This window comes from Globicephala melas, chromosome 2 (genome assembly GCF_963455315.2).
Source record: "Globicephala melas chromosome 2, mGloMel1.2, whole genome shotgun sequence".
NCBI lineage: Eukaryota > Metazoa > Chordata > Mammalia > Artiodactyla > Delphinidae > Globicephala > Globicephala melas.
Window position 1 is genome coordinate 20,378,684 of NC_083315.2, and position 25,255 is coordinate 20,403,938.

The 25,255-nt window shown below is 41.4% G+C and overlaps 1 protein-coding gene across 3 annotated transcripts in view; it reads left to right on the top strand.

The window, feature by feature from the left end:
* The window catches only part of USP6NL (USP6 N-terminal like), a 143,347-nt gene that overhangs the window by 113,430 nt on the left and 4,662 nt on the right, over positions 1-25,255 (top strand). For all 3 annotated transcript variants that reach the window (XM_030836939.3, XM_060293314.1, XM_030836936.3), the window contains 7 exons: positions 6,564-6,673; positions 8,799-8,847; positions 10,466-10,586; positions 13,509-13,603; positions 14,262-14,327; positions 14,420-14,519; positions 17,017-17,169. In XM_030836939.3, coding sequence (XP_030692799.2) covers positions 6,564-6,673; positions 8,799-8,847; positions 10,466-10,586; positions 13,509-13,603; positions 14,262-14,327; positions 14,420-14,519; positions 17,017-17,169 — 694 coding nt within the window. The remainder of the gene's footprint in view (positions 1-6,563; positions 6,674-8,798; positions 8,848-10,465; positions 10,587-13,508; positions 13,604-14,261; positions 14,328-14,419; positions 14,520-17,016; positions 17,170-25,255) is intronic.

Here is a 25,255-nt window from a genome sequence, read left to right on the forward strand (position 1 = left end):
CTACTTTTTCTTAATCTATTGATACTAAGATTTTTCTCAAATGGTGGAATTGTCCTGATTCCTGAGCCAGTGCTCTTATCTGCTATTTCTCCTGTTCTTTTAATTGTATCTCATTGTTATCTGTCTCTCTGGAGTATAGTGCTCTGTCTCACAGGTGGCAGAGGTCCAGTGACAGTGGATAGCAACCTCACCTGCAGCCTTAGCAAGACTTAGTAATCTTGTTGGCCAAACCCACAGTGAAATTGCTAGTTTTTCATCCAGATACTTTCCACTGTACTTCTGCTCTCAGGTTTATAGGTTCATTACATTCCTATTTCTTTTAAGTAAAATGTTTATTCTTTATTATTGTGACACTCATGGATCTTAACCCACCCAATCTCAGAGTAACCTTAGAAGTTGCTTACACCTCCTTTCATTAAGATAAGAAATATGCTTGATTTCCTATATTCTGCACATTGGCTTGTAACCATTCTAGAACATAAATAATCTTTCTGCTCTATTATTTTTTACCTGCTTAACTGGGCTTTGTTTCTGTTATGAGGTCTTATGTTGAATTTTCTTGTCCTCTAGAGTAATTTTTTTAATAGATCTTTATTGGAGTATAATTGCTTCACAGTACTGTGTTAGTTTCCGTTGCACAACCAAGCAAATCAGCCATATGCATACACATGTCCCCATATCCCCTCCCTCTAGGTAGCCTCCCTCCCATCCTCCCTGTCCCATCCCTCTAGGTCATCATCACAAAGCACTGAGCCGATATTCCTGTGCTGTGCTGCTGCTTCCCACCAGCCAACTGTTTTACATTCAGTAGTGTATATATGTCGATGCTACTCTCACTTCGTCCCAGCTTCGCCCTCCCACCCGTGTCCTCAAGTCCATTCTCTATGTCTACCTCTTTATTCCTGCCCTGCAACTAGGTTCATCAGTACCATTTTTTTTTCTTTAGATTCTATATATATGCGTTAGCATGTGGTATTAATTTTCTCTTTCTGACTTACTTCACTCTGTATGACAGACTCTAGGTCCATCCACCTCACTACAAGTAACTCAGTTTTGTTTCTTTTTATGGCTGAGTAATATTCCATTGTATATATGTGCCACATCTTCTTTATCCATTCATCTGTCAGTGGACATTTAGGTTGGTTCCGTGTCTTGGCTGTTGTAAATAGTGCTGCAGTGAACATTGTGGTACATGTCTCTTTGAATTATCGTTTTCTCAGGGTATATGCCCAGTAGTGGGATTGCTGGGTCATATGGTAGTTCTGTTTTTAGTTTAAGGAACCTCCATACTGTTTTCCATAGTGGTATTATCAATTTACATTCCCATGAACAGTGCAGGAGGGTTTCCTTTTCACCACACCCTTTCCAGCATTTATAGTTTCTAGATTTTTTGATAATGGCCATTCTGACCAGTGTGAAGTGATACCTCATTGTAGGTTTGATTTGCATTTCTCTAATAATTAGTGATGTTGAGCATCTTTTCATGTGCCTCTTGGCTATCTGTATGTCTTCCTTGGTGAAATGTCTATTTAGGTCTTCCACCCATTTTTTAACTGGATTGTTCATTTTTTGATATTGAGCTTCATGAGCAGTTTATATATTTTGGAGATTAATCCTTTGTTGTTGCATTTGCAAATATTTTCTCCCGTTCTGAGGTTGTCTTTTTGTCTTGTTTATGGTTTCCTTTTCTGTGTAAAAGTTTTTAAGTTTAATTAAGTCCCATTTGTTTATTTTTGTTTTTATTTCCGTTACTCTAGGAGGTGGGTCAAAAAAGATCCTGCTGTGGTTTATGTCAAAGAGCATTTTTCCTGGGTTTTCCTCTAAGAGTTTTATAGTGTCTGGTCTTACATGTAAGTCTTTAATCCATTTGGAGTTTATTTTTGTGTATGGTGTTAGGTAGTGTTCTAATTTCATTCTTTTATATGTAGCTATCCAGTTTTCCCAGCACCACTTATTGAAGAGGCTGTCTTTTCTCCACTATATGTTCTTGCCTCCTTTGTCGTAAATTAGGTGCCCATATGTGCGTAGGTTTATCTCTGGGCATTCTGTCCTGTACCATTGATCCATATTTCTGTTTTTGTGCCAGTACCATACTGTCTTGATTACGGTAGCTTTGTGGTATAGTTTGAAGTCAGGGAGCCTGATTCCTCCAACTCTGTTTTTCTTTCTCAAGATTGCTTTGTCTATTTGGGGTCTTCTGTGTTTCCATACGAATTGTAAACTTTTTTGTTCTAATTCTGTGAAGACTGCCATTGATAGTTTGATAGAGATTGCATTGAATCTGTAGATTGCTTTGGGTAGTATAGTCATTTTCACAGTATTGATTCTTCCAATCCAAGACCATGGTATATTTCTCCATCTGTTTGTCATCTTTGGTTTCTCTCATCAGTGTTTTATAGTTTTCTGAGTACAAGTCTTTCGCCTCCTTAGGCAGGTTTATTCCTAGGTGTTTTATTCTTTTTGTTGCAGTGGTAAATGGGAGTGTTTCCTTAATTTCTCTTTCTGGTTTTTCGTTGTTGGTGTGTAGGGATGCCAGAGATTTCTGTGCATTAATTTTGTATCCTGCAACCTTACCAGATTCATTGATTAGTTCTAGTAGTTTTCTGGTGGTATCTTTAGGATTTTCTATGTATAGTATTATGTCATCAGCAAACAGTAACAGTTTTACTTCTTCTTTTCCAATTTTTATGCCTTTTATTTCTTTTTCTTTTCTGATTACTGTGTCCAGGACTTCCAAAACTATGTTGAATAAGAGTGGTGAGAGTGGACATCCTTGTCTTTTTCCTGATCTTAGTGGAAATGCTTTCAGTTTTTCACCATTGAGTATGATGCTTGCTGTGGGTTTGTCATTTATGGCCTTTATTATGTTGAGGTAGGTTCCCTCTGTGCCCTTTTTCTGGAGAGTTTTTATCATAAATGGGTGTTGAATTTTGTCAAAAGCTTTTTCTGCATCTATTGAGATGATTATATGGTTTTTATTACTTAATTTGTTAATATGGTGTATCACCCTGATTGATTTGTATATATTGAAGAATCCTTGCAAAAAAAAGAACAATAACAAAGTAAAAAAAAAAAATTAGTCTACGAAACTAACAGATATGTTAGAAGGAATATAAAAATAAAAGTATAGATAAATCAACAACCAGAAGGTACGTCAGTACCACAATAGTAAAAAAAAAAAAAAAAAAAAGAGGAGGGAAAAGAAAAAACAATAAAAGAGGGGGTTGGGAAGGCCTTGGCTGTGGAGGGCGGGGCCTAAGCAAGGGTGAGGTTTGGGCAGTGGGCGGGGCCAATGCTCAGGACCCACAGGGCTGGAAAAGGCTGTGAGGGGTGAGGCTTAGGCTCAAGGAACAGAAGGGGCCCAGGCGTGCCCCCCGCCCCTGGTCTCAGCTGTCAGGGGACCTCACCTGGGAGCCCAGCAGGCTCCCCGTGCCTGAGTGGGTGGGGCAATCGCCCTCTGCTCCTCTCCCGCTCCTCCCGGAGGGCCCCTCCCACCTGCCTCTCCTGATCTCCCCGGCCTCCCTCCTATACCCCCAGCACCCACGCGGCCTGGAGGGGGCTTTGGAGCGGGGGATACCGGCTTGGGAGCTCAGCAGGCTCCCCGGCCCGTTTGAGCCAGGCGATCGCCCTCCGCTTCTCTCCCCTCCCGCTCTTCCTGGAGAGTCCCTCCCGGCTGCCTCTCCTGATCTCCCCGGCCTCGGGGGCGCCGATCCTGTCTGGCCTCCACTTCTCCTCCCGCCTCAGTCCCCCTATGTCCTACTGGTTCACTTTGGGGTTCCTCCCGTCTCCTCGGGTGTCAGAGCCCCCCACCAGCGGCCGGCAGGTGCTTTAGTGGGGAGGTGGTAACTCCGCGTCTTCCCACACCGCCATCTTCAGGAGAAGTTTTCTAGAGTAATTGACATTATAGATGTCTTTGGGTGTTTTTCTCCCTTTCAGCTAAATTTTATTTTAAAGCATATTTTATCGTGTCTTGTCAAACATTTTCTTTCTGTGTTTTGATACCTCATCTTTTACCAGGGGGCCTGCGGAACAATAATTGAAACCTCTTTGCTTGCCGACTACCTTATTTTTTTTTTTAAAGATATTTAAAGAACAAATATGTAAAGATTATTATTTTTAAAGCTAAATTTTTGTAATGTCTCTTGGACCAACTTTTATCAGAAGTAGCATACAATACTATTTTAGTGGTTGTACGGTTCTCTAGTACAATAGTATAAATATCTTCCTTGGTCTTCAGAACTCTGAAGTGTTTTAAAACACTGTGGAAGTGCTCATGTTTTTAAAAGCTGCAGAAGCTGCCCTTCTCTGAGTTCCTACCTCAAGACACAAAACCCACATACTCACAAAACATTTAACATACAAACATATATTCCGGGAAGCCTTGTTTTTTCCACTTTTAGCGTAAGTCAGGAATTAACAGTTATATATATTTACTAGAATTGGTTTTAACAGAAATATATATTTCCAGTACATGGTAAATAGGTCAATATAACACATGTATATAGATGTTTAATTACAATTAAATCTGGTTAAGTATAAATTAATATAAATTTTAATCTCCCACCTGGTTAAACATACTCATTTTGTTCTTTTCCCCCTGATGCTGCTTAATTGACAGCAGAGAGGGTTTTTTAAAAAGACAAAAACTGCAAGGAATAAGAAAATGGGAGAAGAGGTAACCCTTGCCAATGTTTGGAGACCAGAATTCAGACAAACATTTAGTAATTTTAGCAACCCTGAGAAAACCGGAGGAGGACCTGATTTATGTCTCAGAATCCCCAGCAGGCTTCATAATTGCCAGCTCCAGGTACCTCTGGAAGTGGAAGTGAAACTAAAAACAGTAGAAGTGCTTGAAAGTCTGTTGCAGAAGTAGTTAGAGTCCCTGAGTTCCCCCACCTGCTCCCCACCCCTGCACGAGACGGGGGCAGGGTGTGGGTTACTGTTTGGAGAGGATGAAACAGAAGGCCGGTGGGCTGGAGTGGACACAGACCTGCGGAGGAAAGCACAGAGGGAGTGAATGTCCTGAATTTGGGGCAGCCCCGCCTTTCCCTCCGCTCGGCTCCCAGAACAAAACACCGGCATCCGGAAGCTTGTCCTCCTGACAGGAGCTCAGAAGAGTCTTCTCTAGGAATCTGACCAGCCCAAGAAAATACCCCCAAACTCCTGACTTCAAGGGAAGCCCAGTGAAACCAGCCAGATCACTCTACAGTGAAGACAGAGCTTGAAGCCCCACGTCTGCACATAGCGCTTTCCATCAGCTTTCTCATGTCTTCTTTCAAATATGAGTGAGGAGAGGAGCTAGGAGATAACATGGAAAATAAGAACAAGTAGAGAAAGCAATTTGTGAGAAACAAGACTATACAGCAAGGAGAAAACGGAAGAGCTATTGCTGGTGTCTTCAGAGGGATAAAAAGAGATATTGTGTCCATAAAACAAGTATAGGATGCTATAAAAGGAAGATTAGAGAACAATAGAGCTTATGAATATAAAAAATGATAATAGAAATGAAAAATACTAGAGGAGGGTTTGAAAATAGCAAGTGAAGAAATTTCCCAGAAAATAGATTATGAAGTCAAAACTCAAATCAATGAGTTTTTACGATTGAAAATATCCATCAAGTGCCCAAACCTGTGGCTAAAAATAGATCCAAGCCAAGCACAGAAATTGCAAGTTTCAAAACTTGAAGATAGAAGCTCCTATAAGCTTCTAGAGAGGAAAAAATAGATTTCATATAAAGAAGAAAGAATTAGAATGGCAACACTGGAAGCTAGAAGACAGTGAAGGCGGTGCCTTTTGAGCAAAAATATTTTCTGACTTAGAATTCTAAAATAGCCAAATAGCTAAGAAAGAAGATAGATTTATCAGACATTCAAAGTGTCACAAAATTTATCTCCCACACGCCCTTTCACAGGAGCTACTGGAGGACAAGCTCCTCCAGAACAAGGGAATAAGCCAAGAAAGATGTGAGATGCAGGAGAGAGGGGACCCAAGCAAAGGAAGGCCTAGCCGATGGTGAAGGGAGACCCCCGAGACCCCCGCTGAGTAGCGGGTCCAAAAGCTCTGGAAGCCAGGTCTGCAGGGAGGGTGCCGGTTCTGTTAGAATAGCACCAGGAGAGGTTGATGCAACTTAAAGTGAGTTTGGATTGAATTAGTGACACATATGTAGAAAATGAAGCAAATCAAGAAACAAGGCAATGATAAGCCCCAAGGAAAACAAAAACATTGTGCTAGAAAGAAGAAAGGGAGCATAGTGAACTGCATGGCTCAGCTGTGAAGAGTCTTAGGAACACAAACTCCAAAACGCTCTCCATCCAAAATGAAAGTCTAACTGTACTGGCAGGATGGGAAGGAGAGGAGGGGGTGGGAGGAGGGAGAGGAGGGGGTGTGGATGGAGAGAAACCTTTCATTGCGCACCTTTTCATATTGTTTTCATTTTTGAACCATGGAAATGGCTTTCCTAAGTCAAAAGTTTTTTAAAGAGAATTATTTTACCATTTGTCGTAGGCTTTTTGACAACCGATTTCCATAAAAATGTGCTTTCTTCCCCTCTTTTTCCTCTTCAGAAATTAAAACACAGAGCACGGGGTTGTTCACCTGATATCAGACAAATAGACCTTGATGTCAACCGCACCTTTAGGGACCATATCATGTTTAGAGACAGATATGGTGTGAAGTAAGTAAAGTTTAGTATTATGAACTATGAATAGCATGTACAAATAGTCTTTATCAATTTGAAATGTCTTGTATAGACGATAATTTTGATTCCAATTCTAAGGGTTTAAGTTTTGGTGGATCATTTGTTCCATATTGTGTACAATTCAGGAGCTAATTTAACTTAAATTTTTAACCTTTGACATAGTAGGTGCTATAAAATTGCTATAAATCATTTTATGATCTGGGAATTCTTAAATATATGGTAGATACTTTTATTAAAAGTGTTATCAAAGAAATGAGAGATTGTGTTACTTTTTGAGAGCCATGTCAGCAATAAATATATTCTTAGACCCTTGACTCCATGCAAAGGTGAAACTAAAAAAATGGAAAATACGCAAATGAAATGACTGTGACAGTTTAGGAATGAAAGGTACAGTTTTGCTGACCTCCTATCAGTTAAGGTTCAACCAGAGAAAAAGAAACCAGTAAGAGATGTAAACTAAGGGATTTATCGTGGGGAATTGGCTTACACAGTTGCAGGGACTGACTAGGCAAGTTCAAGATCTGTAGGGCGGGCCGTCAGGAAGGGCAGCTGGAGCTCTCGGGTGGGCACGAGTGAAGCCGCGGTCCACAGGAGGAGTCCCTCCTTCAGGGAACCCTCGGATCTGCTCTTCCAGCCTTTTGACTGCTTGACCCAGGGCTTCCCAGATTATCTAGGGTCCTCTCCCCTACTTCAGGTCAATTGACTGTGTACTTTAATGACATTTACAAAGCACCTACATTAGGGTTTGAATAACTGGGGGTTGTAGCCCGGCCAAGTGGACACGTAAAGCTAACCATCACAGCCCACCCTCGTCAACTTAATTTCCACATAAAGACGATAAAGGCATGCTTTGCCTGACATGGTACAGCTATTCTACTTACGACTGAAAATATGCTAACCCCCTCCGCACGAAAAGATGCAGCGCCCTTGGGCAGTGTTTACTCTTTTTGCGTTGATATGTGTAACCTAAATTCTGTGATATAAAGTCAACTATTATTAAACATCTTATGTTAGATGATAAGGAAAAGAGAAGGAAGAAGACACATTAAAATATATACACAAACATATTGATATCAAAATAAGGAAATGCTCAAAACAGATATAGTCAGCAGTTCTGCGACTGGGCCTGTGGTCACTGCTGGTTGGTTACTTACCTTCCCACCACCCACCCCATATTCCCTTTGCCCTCAGCAAGTGCCTCGGCTGGCTGTGGTTCTTTGCCTGGTGGGGGGACCTAAACCTTTATTCCTGAAGAGTCTGGACCATTAGCAGTCCTGCCTGAATTTGCTTGTGGAGGTTATCCGTTGACTTTAATCACAGGGTTTGGTTATACTCAGAGGCACCTTAAGTGTCTCCTGTGTTCTAGACGTGCTCCTGCTTACGTCCACTGTGTCCTAGCACCCCCTCCCCTTAGTGGTCGGGAGCAGTCCCTCCAGCCGGTACAGGCACCTCCTTCTTTGCCTGTTGATTTGGAGGCATGAGGAGGCCAGAGTGGCCGGGTGGCCGTCTCGGCTTCCAGTTCAGTGGAATCATTGTGTCTCCTGGTGGGGACATTCCTCTCTTTGGAGCCAGGACCTCTAGAGCAGCAGAGCCAAGCATGTTGTTAGTGGACCCGAGAGGTAACGGTGTGTGGAGCCACTCCCGTTCCCACCCCTGGATCCTGGGAGAGGCAGCGCTGGTGCTGGAGGCTGATTTCGGGTGTATACCGCCTCCTGGGGGACATGCCCCCCGCCCCCCGCAAGGTACTTCTCGGAGCTGGCAGTGTGAGTGAGTCTTCAGAAGGCCGGTCTGCAGCTCCGTCCAGCCAGCTCCTTCTATGGGGATGATTCTATAGTGAGAGTAGTTCAGTGAAAGAGGGGAACAAATTGAAGAAACTGTGAAGCCCTTCGTGCTTTTTGCTATAAATCCTTTCTGTCAAATTTAGCCTCAAGTTTAGACTGTATTGTTTAAATTTGAGTTCGGGGATCATTTCCTTATTATAGTAGTCGTTTTATCTGCATTATCTGTTTATCTTCAAACTGTTGTTTATTTTTTTAAGTTTATAATTTTAAAAATATGTGAAAAAAACTAAATTGTGTTCAATGTAAATTTCTTTTTCTAGGCAGCAATCCCTGTTCCACGTTCTTGCTGCATATTCTATCTACAATACAGTAAGTTGGAGCACGCCTGCCCACAGCTTTTTGAGTTGTGCTCTGACACCTGGAGGAGATCTTTGGGCCTCCCTCCTGACAAGGCCCTTTTGGCCTGCATTGCTTCCTCTCAGGACTGGATGGTCTCCAGGTCTCTGTGGATCTTCCCGAGGCTCCCGTGGCCCCCCTGGCGTCTTAGAGCAGAGCTGGTTGGGAAGTGGAAAAACCACAGTATGACAGCGAAGCTCACTTTCCCCCTCTTTCTCCAGACTGTTTTGTTACGTTTTGTGGTGTTGTTTGTCTTGTTTTTATTTTAAGCAGGTAGGACTGGAATGAGCAGGCTAGGAGGACAGGAAGTGGTAGCTAGGTTAATTTCCACCTGACTCTTGGTGACTCCTCATTGCCCCGGGAGGTTGCCTTTCAGGATCACATTTCGTTTATTCAGTGAGGTCCAGGTGGGAGACCATATGTACCTACTTGCTGTCTCCTGGAGTGGGCCAAAACGAAGCTTTTAGGTATTAGAACATGTTATTCTTAAGGCATTGATTACTCTGGGGGGAGAAGGATTTGGGGGGAAAGATCAACTAGTGTCGAAACCAGTGTAGATGCCAAATAAATGCTTGTCGACTAGATTCCAGGAAGGACACCTTGAACCTTGGGGTATATCATTTCTGTTATAGTCAAAACCTTTAAGTTAAAAGGGACAGAAATTCACTCAAACAAGGGCAAGTTAAAAAGGGATTGATTAAAGGGACTTCTCACAGAAATGAAGCTCAGGGGGTTGGAGCTGGAGAGTGAGAAGCCTCCAGTGAGAAGAGCTTCCCTTTCTCTCTCTTCCACTCTGTGGCCATGTGGTAACTCTGATTGTCTCTGGGAACTGTTCGTTCCACTGGTTCTCTCTTCAGATTGCTTTCTTTGTCTGCTTATCTGTTTTTCCAAGGCTAGTATTGCACCCATGGACTCACCATGACCATTCTGTTCAAGTACATACCACCATCGGATTGCAGTCTCTGTGGCTTTATTCAGTTTTCTTAGAGAAATAAGTAAATTAGTCTTGCAGCCAGTTAATGGTTCCCTGGGGCCAGGTGTCCTCTGCTCCAGCAGCTTTGGTTCACATGGCACAGACATGAATCTCTAAGGCCATGTTATAAGCAGGGATTATGGGGAGAGTGGGCAGTTCTCAGGGAAGGAGCATAGGCTGGATAGGTGCCCCGCAATGTGTCTGTATAAGGGTCCGGAAGTGTAGAGGAGAAAAGACAGCAAATTTGGGAACTGTATGAGGAGAGAAATTTGCCAGCATCTGAGCAAAGAAGAGGACTATTGAGCTGAGAATCACACACAAAACAGAAAAATAAACAGCCTTTACAGAAGGTGTAATGGTACTTACTGAACAGGGCTCAGTAAAATCCATGTAGGTTAGACTTGCCTGTACTTCTTCGTTTATTCTCCAATACCAGGTGCATTCTCTGATAGTATGTGGCTCAGTGCTGTTGAGATTGTAATATTTCTCTATAGAATTGCCATTAAATAATGTGTTTAGGCATTTTCTGATTATTTTCTACATCAGTTTTTTATATGTGCATGTACATGTAATTCGATCTGAAAACCCCCAGTTTCTCTGTTCTCGTTTTCTCTTTAGGAAGTTGGATACTGTCAGGGGATGAGCCAGATCACAGCCTTACTCCTCATGTATATGAATGAAGAAGACGCCTTCTGGGCCCTGGTCAAACTGTTCTCGGGCCCCAAACATGCTATGCATGGTAAGAAAACCCCATAGTTGATCATCAGCAACAAACAAGGGAGGGAGAAAAAGGCAAATTCAAACAAAGTCAGACTTTGGAAGATGATCGGTAGGGTTAAGTACAAAAAAATGTTTAGGGGCTTCTTTAATTCATTAGTGTTTGTTACTAGTTTCTCATTTAATTCTTCTCTATTTCTAAACTTTTCTGTTCACGTGTATATTCCTTCGTGTTTACTACAAAGTATACTGTTGACATTTTAAAACTCTTTCCTTACTTAGCCCAGTCAGGAGAAACTAATTTAGGTTTAGAAGAATTTAGGAAAAACTGAATTATTGAGAGCTTTTGTTCAGAACTTTTGGACAGTCGTGCATTCAGTGAGATGTCTCCTATTGACTGGATGTTGTGATGTCTGCTTCTTTGTCAAAGAGTATTAATTGAGAAATGACACTTAGGTGTTTAAAGGAAAGGTACACCATAATTAAGTAGTTTTGTATTTCATGTGTGTGTTTCAGCCGTAAAGTTGAGTCCATTTTACAGTAAAAAGGCTGATAACATATTCTGGCCACTTTATTATTTAATATTTCAAAACTTGCATAATTTTTTGGTTTTCAAGTTAGAAGGAGGTTTTTAATAACGTTTTCGTTATATTTGCCAAGCATATGCAGTAAACTTTACTTGCGAGAGTTTGGATTGCAGCTTCTCTTGGAAATGAAAGTGGCATTTGTCCGTATAATGCAAAATTATTTTCCCAGTGCCACTGCGTGTGATAATACTAAATTAAAAACAATTTTAACACTAATCACTCTGGGAATGGACCATCTTAGTTCTGTTTGTGAATGTTAAAGCTTTACGTGGTAGGGAACCTGCCGCATATTAAAGTAATATTTTAAATTTTCAAAAGTATGACCTTCCATAGACCATACTTTATTAAATCTCACATTCTTACCATGTGGTTATTGTGGGGGCATTGTGTGTGTGTGTGTGTCTGTCTGTCTGTCTGTCTGTCTGTCTGTCTGTTTCTCCCTCAGTGTTCCCTGTGAATCTTTTAAAAAATAAATACTATCTGCATGATAACTGTTTCTGGTCACTTTGCATCCCATAAAGAGACTCCAGTAGTAAGGCACATTATATTGAGCTGCCATCCAATAGACAGTATCATTTCAAAAGACATCTTGAAGAAGAATAACTCTTCTTTATCAGTCTTCATTTTGCTTTACCCTGAGATGGTGTTGCTGATATATCTTGAAGTACAGTGGAATGTTACGGTTTAAGTAGTATGTAATTATGTGGAATACTGCCCAATTTTAGAAAATTCATTCTTTTAAACAAACCTGATAGCTTGCTTTCAGTAATTATTGTCACCAGTCTAATCTATAAAGCAGTATTAATTTTACTGTCCTAACATTTTCATTACCAAAGCAGTTTAGGTCATTATTATGGGTAAGTTTGTACTTAGAGGTATTTGTTTCAGGGTCTGCCTGTGAAATTATGTAACTGAAGGTTGCCTCAGTTCTTTGCATTTCCTGTATGGCAGTGGTGTCACTTACAAATGTGCAGAATAAAGTGAGGGCTGAAGAAAGGGAGATTTGAAACATCAAGTCTGGGACGCACTGAGCAGTGAGGCAGAGTCGGGTATCCTAGCACCCTTGGGCACTTGTGTATTACTGAAGGGATTGCCTTTTTCAAAATCAGACTTTTTATTGAAATTCTTCCAACTCCCATTCCTATCAAATTGACCATGAAAGTGGCACAGAAAGAGAGACATGGATTCTTTATGGACCCACTTCACTGGACAGTGTTACGAAGGGAGGAAGTTGCTGTCTGGGAAGTTCTACACGCGCCTTAGAAAGCGGAGAATTAGCTAAGAAGTAGCCCTTCCCTGAAGATTATAAAGCTGTGTTTCCCAGCAGTGTGTTCTTTGGGTTCTTGGAGGGACGTAGTTTCACTTTTTGGAAACAGGTGTGCTGTGCGGAAAAATGGACTCCAAGAGCCAGTAAGGCTGGGAGATGAGCTAAACGAAGAAAACCAGGTTTCTTTAGTCCATAAAGCAACTTAGAAACATTCAGAAGTTCATATGCCTCATGAACATAGGCAAGAAGGGTACATATAACACACAGTATTTCTCCTGGATTCTTTCAAAAACAGAACATTTAGTAACATCTTTCGAAGTTAAGTAGAACCCAGGTTGGAAAACACTAATGTGGATAAATGATAAATTCATTGTGTATGCATCCTTTTTAACAGATTATATAGAATATCTGAAAGGAAATTTTTGAATGAAAATAGATGTAAAGTTTCATGACTTAAATACACAAAATGAATACTAACTTCCCATTTACAGTTACTTCCTAGAAATCTTATAGATTATATTGTATAATCAGTTGGGATAGAATATATTAACATCAATCATATAGTGCCTGTATGTTTTAGCTGATGTCAAGTATCACTTATAGAAAGGATTAAAAAGTGACAATAACCTTGGCTTGGTATTGGAGTAAGCCTGAAAAGGGTAATAAAATGTTTGTTATGTAATGTATTAATGGTAAAACAAAATAAGTAATCAAGATTAGAATAACTTATAAAAATGTGTACATATAAGACATGACCCAGTACTTCAAGAGAACAGATAATTTTGATAAATGGCCTCAGTTTCCATTTTTTCTTAGTTTCCCTTTTAATTCAGAAATATTCTGTCCTCTTTTATACTTTTACAAGGATATAGAAGATCCTTAGCAAACACATACTAGACTGTAAGTTTCATTAACCAATGCTTATACACAATTGTTTCCTTGGAGGGGAGGAAAAATATTTGGGTGATTACTGGATTCGTTGTTCTTGTTGTTGTTGACAGTTAAAAGATGAAAGAAGTATGTTGCACTTTAAAATAGAGATTTCTGTTGGTATTGTTTATGAAGTATTGTTTTTATGTTTATATTCTAGGATTTTTTGTCCATGGTTTCCCCAAACTCTTGAGGTTTCAAGAACATCATGAAAAAATACTGAATAAATTTTTGTCCAAGCTTAAGCAGCACTTGGTAGGTAGATGTGACATTGACTTACACCCACCTACACCAAGAATAAAGCTAGAGGACTTGAGTGCAGCCATTGGTCCCAATTACCCTATTGATTTATAGTCTTGTCCATGTCATTTACTGAGCAGTTGTTAATTCCCAGTTGTTCAAAGGACGTTAGATTTGTGAAATTTAGTATGGATGAACTATCACAGCCCTAACTCATAGAATCAAACTTTGAAGCTGATATATACGAACAATATAGTTTTTAAGGATGTGTGATTTCTCAGTGATTTGGGAGGTTTTTTAATCACACTAAAATATTTTAAGAGTCATACAAACTCATCCTCAGTGAACCATATACATGCTGTCCTGTAAAACACAGTAACTTAGTAAAGCAAGGATACATCCCTTTAGAATATATTAAAGAGAAGCAAAGTGTTGTATTACAGTCCTATCTTATGAAGGGTTTATTCTCAGGGTGATTTTCAAAAGTAAAATTGAGGGAGAAGAGGGAGTCAGGAGAGAAGAAGTGGAACTACTCCAGCACGAAAGAGATTTGTAATGAATGGTTTTGTTTAGCTGTGACAGCTACCTCCAAAAACCTGCCTAACTTTTAGTATTATATTGTCATATTTTGTGTGCTGCAATCCAGAAGTTGTGAAGTCTTTGTTTTTTCCAGGATTCTCAAGAAATCTACACAAGTTTTTACACAATGAAATGGTTTTTTCAATGTTTCCTTGATCGGGTGAGTATTTATTTACAAAGCCCAATCATAAAATTACAAATTCCAGCCAAGGGCAAACTGTTAATCTTATTTCTGTTTTGTTTTAATTGTAGACTCCCTTTACACTAAACCTCAGAATATGGGACATCTATATCTTTGAAGGAGAACGAATTCTTACTGCTATGTCTTACACAATCTTAAAATTACACAGAAGTAAGAAAATGTTTTAATTATGAAGATTTCACAAAAACCTAGCCTTGTTTTAACTTTGATTTCTCATTGCCCACCCAAATTCAAATTCATTTTCTTTCAGTAATGAGTTTAAAAAATTCTTGGGAATCAGTGAAATTATCTTCAGTTGGCACTTTACTTTCATTGGTTCTTCCTCATGACCAGAAGCTTACTACATTGGAAAACGTCTTTGATTTTTTTCTCTATGTCATTTTCATCTTCACACTTCAGTAGAATGCAGTGTATATGTTTCACTAATAATAATATTCCTGTTAGTTATTTGTTTCCAGAGGGGATCCCTTATTTCTTTTCATTGGTCTGAATCTCAGGTTTGTAGTAGGAAAAGGGAGAGACTAAAGAAGCCAGGCCCCTTAGCTAAAAGGGCTAGTGAGGACGTTTTCCTTTACTGTGTCCTTCACCCAGGAAAAAAGCATCCAGCCCCACGCCGTAGACCAGAGTTGGGGAACCTCCAGCTCATCTCCCTGTTTGGCTGCTTTGCGGCCTCTGAAGCAAGTACAGTCCATGTCCACAGTTGCCCAAATGTAACGCAAGGCTTTTAAAAGCCTTCAGTTGCAATATTTCAAGGGCTCTGTATATTTGATATGCTGTGCCTTAAGTCAAGGAATTCCTTAAGTCAAGGAATGAGAGTTTCTCTTTATGAATATGAAGAACGTTTTTCGTCTTAAAGTCTCAACCCAACCTTAAAACTTCGGTGACTCGTCTTGTAACAATGCAGAGAAGAGAGTCACTGGAAGCTTTGGAACCTCACACAACACTTCCAGCCTAGGGCACAGCCTAGGTTCACGTTCATTGTATACTCTGCATCCTTTCTGGTTCTTGAATGATCATCTCTTCAGTTGCCCCCATAACTTATAAGCTAATTGAGTGCTTGGGGTCATGTTTTATAGTCTTTCTCCCTGCTGTGCTTGGCTTTGTTCTAAGAATGTGTTAGGTGCTTTGATATGAGATTGCTTACTTGAGAAGCGTGGCCTTCAGGAGCACCAGATTATCCAAATTCTAGGTTGGAATGAAACTTTGAAATCACGACTGTATAGTTTACTCTGAAAGAAGAGGATTCAGAAGTGTTGTGGTCCATTTCCCTCCCTCCCCCAACACGCAAACCACAACACCAAGATGAAACAATTTGGCAATGAATTATCTCCCAAGACTCGGGGTCTATCATAACCACAGGAAATCAATCAGTCTCTCCTCTCACCCCCTTTACTTCTTTTCTCTCTTCCTGGATTATGAACTGACAAAAATGTAGAGCAAAAGTATACTCTTAGTATACTAAACATCATTAGTTTACATTAGTTAGTTTAAACATTAGTTTAATGTTCCCTAAGCAGTGAGAAAGTAAAAACATGATGTTATATTTCCCTGTAGCTCTCTTCCTCCTCTTAAATTATGTTTTACTTCAGACTCTTACTTAACTTTGACAAGTAAAAATTTTCTCTACCTTTTGTAAATAAACTTTAAGCATAACAGTTAGTTTATATCCTACCATGTCATTAGATTAAATAAGCTGTGGAAAACCTTTGTCTGCTGCTGTGTATTTTTTCTTGTTAGGAAGACACAGCTCAAGGACTTACATGAAGTTCCTTCACCATATAAACCTTCAAAAACTGGACCAATAGTTAGCTGAAGCTCGTAAGATTTTTTTCTTGTTTTTTTTCCCTGATGGCCTTACCAATATTTAGAGACATTGTTACTAAAAAAAAAAAAAAAAAAAAAATCACACAGTGATTTTAAACAGTAAAAAAAAATTAGAAGCCACCTAAATGCCCAATATTAGAAGACCAATTAAGTAAAGTATAGAGTGTACAATACAATGGACTCTTATATAGTTAATGATGGTGGTATAAAATGTTTGTTGAAGTGAGAGGTATCAGTGATGTACGCCATCGAGTGGGGGAAAAACAAGGAGGTGAATAACATGGAGAGTATCATTTATTTTTGTAAATTGATACACATGTACATACATCTGCTTGTAGGTCATTGGCTAGTGGATTTTAGCTGATTTTTACTTTCTGCTTTGTATCTGTAATTTGAATTTTTTCATAAGTAGAAATACAAATAAAATTAATAATCCAGATTTTTGAGAAATTCTGAGACAGTTAAAATACAGACCTAGAAGTGGATGTGCCTATAACAGTTGGAGCTCCATATCAGTGAAACAGAAAGCGCACATGTCATCCTGGGTGGCTCTGGGAGAATATTAATACCCAGGTCCGGTTATTCTTACACCAACGAGAACATATTTAGCAGCATTCGCCTCTCCCCAAGCCCCCAGGGGTACCTGCTTTTCTCTGTGACTGCTTTAATATCAGAAAAGATGTTCGTCTTACTCAGTTTCGGTGAAATTCACAAGGCCATGTATAAATTGTATGCTGTGCCCTTTTAAAAACATACATCACAATAGAATACATTATATTCTCAACCTAAAGTAGCTGTTGTTTACCTTTTCCTCCTTTCTCAGAACATCTTATGAAATTGTCTATGGAAGAACTTGTGGAATTTCTTCAGGAGACCTTGGCAAAGGATTTTTTCTTCGAAGACGACTTTGTAATAGAGCAGCTCCAGATTTCTATGGTAGAACTAAAGCGGGCAAAGTTAGACCTTCCAGAACCTGGTAAGGAAATAGCCAGACTCTTCATGTGTAACTTACAATTAAGATTGGAAGACACGGTGCAGTTAACATGGGCCATTTCTGTTTGAAAACAGCAGCATACTTGTGATGACATCATGTAAATCAGATTTCTTAAAATCTTCGATTTTAAGAAAAATTGAATAAACATATTAATTAAATCTGCCTCTCCTAATAGAGTCCCTACTTAATTTAGGAAGTTTGATATACAAATGATGTTATTTCAACAGAAGTGACCATGGTGCTTTAAGCTACCATAACAGTAAGCGCTTTTTACTATCGTCATCTCGTTTTGTGGAACCATACGCAGTAACAGAGCAAGTAAAAGTCCCATTTTCTAGAAGAGGAAACTGATACTAAAATGCTAACTCTGAAGCTGCAGAACCTGCAGACACAGCATTACTGCTGCCACTAGAGTCAGAGTTTCCTGACTGCTGATCCAGGGCTCTTGGCAGTATGTTGCAGTATATATATATATATATATATATATATATATATTTTTTTTTTTTTTTTTTTGGTACGCGGGCCTCTCACTGCCGTGGCCTCTCCCGTCGCGGAGCACAGGCTCCGGATGCGCAGGCCCAGCGGCCATGGCTCACGGGCCCAGCTGCTCCGCTGCACGCGGGATCCCCCCGGACTGGGGCACGAGCCCGTGTCCCCTGCATTGGCAGGCGGAGTCCCAACCACTGTGCCACCAGGGAAGCCCTAAATAATACGTTTTATTCATTTATTTCAAAACATCTTCCAGGACCACCTGTTAGGTTTTCTGCTAGGTGCTCTGTTGGGGATTTAACTGGAAAGAATGACGTGCTTCTTGCTCTCAGGGTGCAGAGAGGAGAGACAGAATTTACACAATAATAGAGTGTGAATAGGGTCATAATAGAGCTAGAAACAGGATAAATGGGGGAAGATGGTTGGAGGGTGATACCGGGTGAGTGGAACAGAAAAAAAGAAAATGTGGAGAGAGCACAGTAGAAAGAAGTTTGAAGAGCACACCTTTGCTAAAAACCGAGATGCTCTGCTTTTAGTTATTTAATTGCAAGGGGTCTAATCCGTGTTCTTCGAGGTTTGTTCTGGGTCTTCAGGATTCACTAGAAAACAAGCCGTCACAGCAATAATGGAGTGTGGGCCTGGGCCCTGTGAGACCATCACCTGTGCTCTGGAAGGTCACCCTTCCCTGGTGCAGTGTGATGATGTCCCTTTTCTACTAATTCTTTCCTGTAGCAGGGAATGCATTTGGAACAGCAGTTATTAACTATATTCTTGCTATTTCAACATTTATTTTTAAATGTCTTGCCTACTTTTAAAAAGAGTTTAAGACAAGTTTTAGTAAAAGACACATAAAGAAAAAAATATATGCATGTAATAGAACTATTGGAACACGAGAATAAAATCTCAAAACCTGTGTAATGGAATGGGATGATTTAGCATCTAACTAGCAGCTAGTATGTATTGAATGCTTGCTGTCTGCCACATACCACACGCACTGTCTCATTTAATCCTTAAAATAACTCTAAGAAAAAGTACTGGTCCTCATTTTACACATGAGGAAACCTGGTAGCAGTCGTTCGTAAGATCTTTTACTAGGAAATGGTAGAAAGGGGATGGAGAGTAGTGTGGGGATAAAAGGAGAGGGGTGGATAAATAACAACGGGAACACTGGTTGATGTTGCTCTGCTCATGCTGGCGGTTAAGGGGGAACGTGGTGAGGGGGCTCCGCACCACCCGGGCCTCTGACCTGGTCCACCCTGCTGAGTGCACAGGGCTTGGCTTAAGCCTTGTCTCCTTCCTGAAGACTCGGCCAGTCCCCCACCTCCCCAAAGCCGCAGAGTTTGGTCACCGGTATCTTGTGCTGGAAACGTGCGTGCCCCGTGTGTGCATCTGTCCCCACACTCGCTGGGCGTCACCCCCGTGCCAGTTAGTTTGATGTCTGCACTAGACAGTAAGTTCCTGGAGGACCGTGACCGTGTCTTCGTGTCTCCAGCACCTAGGGCAGTGCCTGGCATAGAGTAGGCATTCAATCGATATTTTTTAATGAACAAATGAAGCTATAATGTATTTTTTAGGATATAAAAACCTATCGTCTACAAAAGGTTAGTGGGAGGCAGTTTTTGGAGGTGATGGAATCTTTCTGTATCTCGATTGCACACACAGACAAGTCAGTTTAGTTATGTGTTCTGTCTCAAGTTTTGAGGGTTTGAGTGCGTTTTCACTTCTATTTGTTTGTATAGTGGAAACTGATGTTACACATGCACAGCAGTTTGTACTGTGTTTGTGACTTGAAACCCTAGGAAACACACAGTACAGGTTTTAAAAATTATTTCACAAAGATCTATTTAATTTATGTGGCATTAAAATAGGTTTATAAAAATAAATGTGTTAAATAATTATGTCCTTTCAGCTTCCCTTATCTTTCAAGTTTAATCTGCTAGAAAGGAAGTCCAGCCTATGAGCCTAACTACAATAAGTTTTTTGGATTTTTTGAAACTATCATAGCTGTAATTTTGAAAGCATACTGTATTTCTTTTGATCACCTTGTTGAAAGCTGTAATAGTGTTTGAATTGTATATTCTTCTGGCTTATAGTACATTAAACAGAAATGAAACTGCTCTGTTTTTCAGATATAAATTTGAAATCAGTAATTTTGTGACAATATTTGAAACCTCAAATGGACTTAATATTTAATCTGGAAAAAGGAATAAGATGATTCTGTCCCAGAAGAATTTTCCTGACAGTGGTCCCCACCATTTATCACTGAAAACTGTTAGAACAGTCAGAGTACATGTATTCTGTTGCTGAAGTTTAAAAGTAGAAAGTTACTCACAGGGAAGAGCATTGAGAGCACTTTCCTGTAATTACGTATCATTGGGCGAAGAAAGCTGCTCAGGTCTTCGGAGGCAGTCTGTGAGACTTGTAGTTGCGTGTGGTGTCCACTGGGTGGTGACAGAGACCTGAGTAAGATCAGAGATGGACCAGCCCAGAGGGGCTTGAGACTCTCCCGTATTTCTTTAGGGATGCTTAGGAGTATTCTTTTCGGTGGCTTTTCTTTCTTTTTTTTTTTTTTTCAAGGAAAAAAGTTATTTAAGAAAAAATAATAAGCATTTTTGCGTTTATCCTGAAATATATCAAGCTGTAGTTCCTTTTTTTTTTTTTTTGAGCAGAGTAGTCTAATTGTTGGCACTGGCATAAAAATACTCACCATTCACATAATGGAATGCTAGTGAAAAATATCATTTAAACTCCTGGTTTTCAGGGGAAAATGTGCATAATAAATATTAGTACTTATTGCCTGTTTATAGCTATCTCTTTTGACATCAGTTATGCTTGAATCTTTTAGTTACACTCAGTTGCTTAGGGGTGAAGGGAAATACTTAAACCAAACAAAGGCCAAGTATAGCGGTGTGTGTTTTGGGGGACAGGTAGTTCGAGGAAGGTAAGGTGAATCTATGAAGAGATTGTACAAGAATGTTTAATGCTTATTTGGACCTACTTTTGTGGGAAAGGGCAAGGGATATTCATTAGCATATGAAAATATGACGATGGCATATGTACTTCTTGGAGGGTCTGCCTAGTATGGCTTCAGCTTAGGGAAAGTTGAATAACTAATCTTCACGGAAGAATCGCCTTGCAACGAGGTTGGGTAGACTTTTTCTTGATTTTGTACTTACACACAGAGGTCAGCTCCCCCAGGCGCAGGGCCCTTGGGTTTTGGTGCTGTGGTTGCCGAGACTCAGCCTTGCTCAGTTTTTGAGAAACAGGAGCAGGTCCCTGCTCAGACACACGGGCCCCAGCGGCCTCCGGGGGTGGGGGTGGGGCGATGCTCCACCGTGGGCCCCCCCCCCGCCCCCGGCCCTGCTGCCCTCCACACTCCTCCCTTCTGTCTCCCGTCCTCTCCCTCCCCTCCTCCTCCCCCCTCTTTCTCTCTTTTCCCCTCTTTTCCCCTCTGGTCCCTCCTTCCCACCCTCTTCTCACTCCTCTTGAGAGACAGCCCTTCCGATGGTCACGGTGGCCCTGAGGACCCTTAGAGATGCCAACAGCAAGTGCACATTTGCTCGCTCTTGAATCACTGAGGAGCTGCGCTGTTCAGAGGGGTTGGGTCACTTACAGGAATAAACTGGACGTGGCAGAGTCCGTGTGTCACCAGTCAGCAACTGCTGGTGGCCCTACCCTGCTCCCCGGTCCCAGGTCACTATGGACAGTAGGTGTAGCCTGGCACTGTTCCCAGCACTGCAGCCCGGCCCTGGCACCAGGGAATAAGCTTACCCTTACCAAGCAAGGCCTCCTTGCCTAACTTGCATTACTGTCCTTAAAATTGGGAGGAATTAGGTTTCTTAAGCACTTCCATTTTAGAAAGCTCCTTCTTATATCCTTGTCTACTGCCTTTTTCAAATTACTTTCCTTTCTTCCATGCTTATTGATAATCTTTATGGGGGCAAAGAGGCCATATCCTCTAAATGTCTTTGTACAGTCGAGGTATTCACCATGCACCTCTTACAGAATCCTAGTTCCTAGTGAGAGATTGACATTCAGAAATTAATTAGACGCAATGTCCTTTTGTCTGCACTGGATTTTTTTTTTTTTCTCCAAACCCTGCTATATCTAGTTTCATAGCTACGTAGATCTTGGGTATTTATAACCGTTATGTTTTGGTACTATTTGAATGGTATATCGTTACTCTAATTCAGATTAATTACATTTGAATGAGTGGACATTTTGTCAAAACCTTACCTGTAATTCTGTTAATATTTTAGATGCTATAGGAAGGTCTGCAAAATAAGTAGGACTGCACTTTAAGTAGGTTATCTTCTGCTAATGTGAAAGGGAAATGTATTATGGGCTACCATGAAAGAACTTTAAGAAGCTGCTTTTTTGATATTTTAGAACAGTCACAGATTTTTTTTTTCCTGGTGTGGATTTTGGCCTCTTGACCATTAAGTAAATGGAACATGCTAAAATTTTCTTTTAATTCTAATATAATGTGTAGATGCATAGAATATTAATGTCTCTTCCTTAGAGAAATTCGTGTATTGACTTGAATATAAAGTAGTGTTAAGTGTAAGGTGAGTACTTTTCTTACCCATTATATTGAAAAATTAAAACTCCCTTGTATGGATGACACGTACCTTTCCATTTTGTTTCAGGCATGAAATTACCACCTCAGTCCATTACTTCCTTCTCACTTTTTTATTCCTTCTCCTGAGAAATATGTGCCTTATTTTTGTAATCCTGCCTTTTACCCTGTGTCCTATTAGTCTTTACTGATACGGGCCTTTTATGTATCCAGAGGATTTCAGGATGGAAGTCTATGGACAATAGAATACAGGAACAGGACGTGATGTTCAGTTTTCTCCCCTAGTACCTCTTCCCCGTCACGTTCTCTCTCCCACCACCACTGTAAAGTGTTCTTTAAAAGTTTCTTCCATTGCATCAGTCCCTTATTAAACCCCACTGTACTGCATTTCAGTTACTCCAAACCTAGAATATTGCTTAAATTCTGGGTACCACACTTACAAAGATGCCCTTTATCTTTATCAGCATCAGTAAGTAGCTACAACTGAATGTCTGCGTTTCCATAGGAAATCACAAGAATCTGTGAAGTAACGGAACTCGAGTTACCCCTGTGGGTCTGTTACTGCCTGTGTCCACCCTCCACACTTATTGTGTTCAGTTGTCTTTTTGACCTGGTTTTGTAAAATTTTTTTTTTTTTTTTTCGGTACGCAGGCCTCTCACTGTTGTGGCCTCTCCCGTTGTGGAGCACAGGCTCCGGACGCACAGGCTCAGCGGCCATGGCTCACGGGCCCAGCCGCTCCGCGGCACGTGGGATCTTCCCGGACCGGGGCACGAACCCATGTCCCCTGCATCAGCAGGCGAACTCCCAACCACTGCGCCACCAGGGAAGCCCCTAAAATAAGTTTTAATTACTGTAGTTGGTTTCATTACATTGTTGACATTGAAAATGTCCTAGAACCATAAAAGCAGATGATCATAAATAATGAAATATGTGACTTTTCACTAACAGGAAAAGCAATCCATAAAATTTGTGTTTAGTAAAAGCAAATCAGTTTTGAGGTTTAGGATGTAGACCGAAGGGTAGTGTCTTAGTCCGTGCGCGCTGCTACAACAAAAGCGCCACAGACAGTGGCTCAAACAACGGAATTGATTTTCTCATGATTCTGGAGGCTGGAAGTCCAAGATCAAGGTGAGGGCAGGGTTGGTTTCTTCTCCGCTTGGCTTCTCACTGTGTCTTCACGTGGTCCTCCCTCTGTGTGTGTCTCTGTCCACATCGCCTCTTCTTATACGGTCACCTGTCATGTTGGATGAGAGGCCCACTCCGCTGACCTCATTTAACCTTAGTCCCCTCTGTAAAGGCCTTATCTCCAAATGCAATCACCTTCTGAGGTTCGAGGTGTTAGGGCTTCAACATAGGTATTCTGAGGGGGCACAATTCAGCTCATAACAAGGAGGTGGTTTTTAGACACAGACATTGCTGAGGAAGAGAAAAAGCAAACGTCTATTCTCTGGTGACTCACCCCCTGCTCTGGTGCCCCGTCCACTTCAGAGGACACAGGGCGTGTGGCTCTGTCCCAGGGCTACACATGCCAGGCCCTGCCCAGCACGTCACTCACATTAATCAGGTACCGGCCTTTCCTTCCCTCTTCAATGTCACCCCCTCTGGTGCATTTGGGCAGGCGTGACAGCAGAAGGAGGTGGGTTGCCCGTGCAGGGTCCAGAGCCCCCTGTCTGACTACTGCCTCTCCAGCTGGGCATTCCTCCTGCTGTGCCAGGGCCACTCCTCACCCCACTGTCGACCACAACTCAGAGGGACCCGTGGCTGCAGTCCCCAAGGTGGGGGGGGAGGAAAAACCCAGGAGACCCCACCTCTCTTGGTGGCCCTGTCCGTTACTCCACTGTGGAAAGGGTGTGAGCACTAATCCCATCACGAGACTGCACCCTGTGACCTGATTACCTCCCAAACCCCATCTCCAAACACCATTACATGGAGGTGACGCTGGGGAGTTTCAACATGGATTTTAGGGGGACACGGACATTCAAACCATAGCAGATAGCTAACCCTCGAAAAACCTAATTTCAAGCAACTGTTTTCGTGACTTGTGAATTGATAAAGACTGAAACCCCAACGCAGGGTCTGGGCCGAGAGAAGCAGGTGAGGCTTCCGCTGATCGACGGTGTTCTAGGGAGAAGGCGTGCAACCTGCAGCAGCCGGGCAGCTTGAAATCTGTTCTTCTTTTTTTGTTTTTTTAATACCACTGTGGAGAATTTTTAGAAACATTTAGAATGATTTCATGGGAAGTAGAGTGTTGGCGGCTCTCTGCAGGCTGCCGGGAGCCATCGAGTGGTGGGAACGTGGGACGGCTTGGAGGGCTCAGCGTGAGGATCTCCACAGCTGATCTGTCTGTCCCTGTAACGCGCGTCTTGCAGGCATGAATTAGCACTCTCTCCAGGAGCCACTGTTTTCCTTTTCTTTTTAATGGTTATGTTTTCCATCAGGTTTTCTACACACCAACCTGAAAAGGCTGATGTTATTATCTGATGGAATATCAATCGGCCAGTCCAGTTACTCTGTTGTGCGCTTAGAGAGTTGTCAGAGTGGAGGCGAAGAGAAAATTCCTGCATTCGGTTTTTCTATCATATCTTCCAGATAATTTGTGTTTGTTGCGGTTATTTTCTTACAGGAAAGAAGCAATTCATATGTTTCCTTGGGACTAAATGGATAGCTACTTGTAGAGCTGATAAAAACTTGGGGGACACCAGATAGATTTTAATTTTATTTTTATTGTTCGTTTTTTTGTTTTTTTATTTTTTTGCGGTACGCAGGCCTCTCACTGCCGTGGCCTCCCCCACCGTGGAGCACAGGCTCCGGACGCGCAGGCCCAGTGGCCATGGCCCACGGGCCCAGCCGCTCCGTGGCATGCGGGATCCTCCCGGACCGGGGCACGAACCCGCGTCCCCCGCACTGGCAGGCGGACTCTCAACCACTGCGCAACCAGGGAAGCCCCTTATTGTTCGTTTTTAACCTGATAGGCTGAATGACTACTTGTGAATATTCTG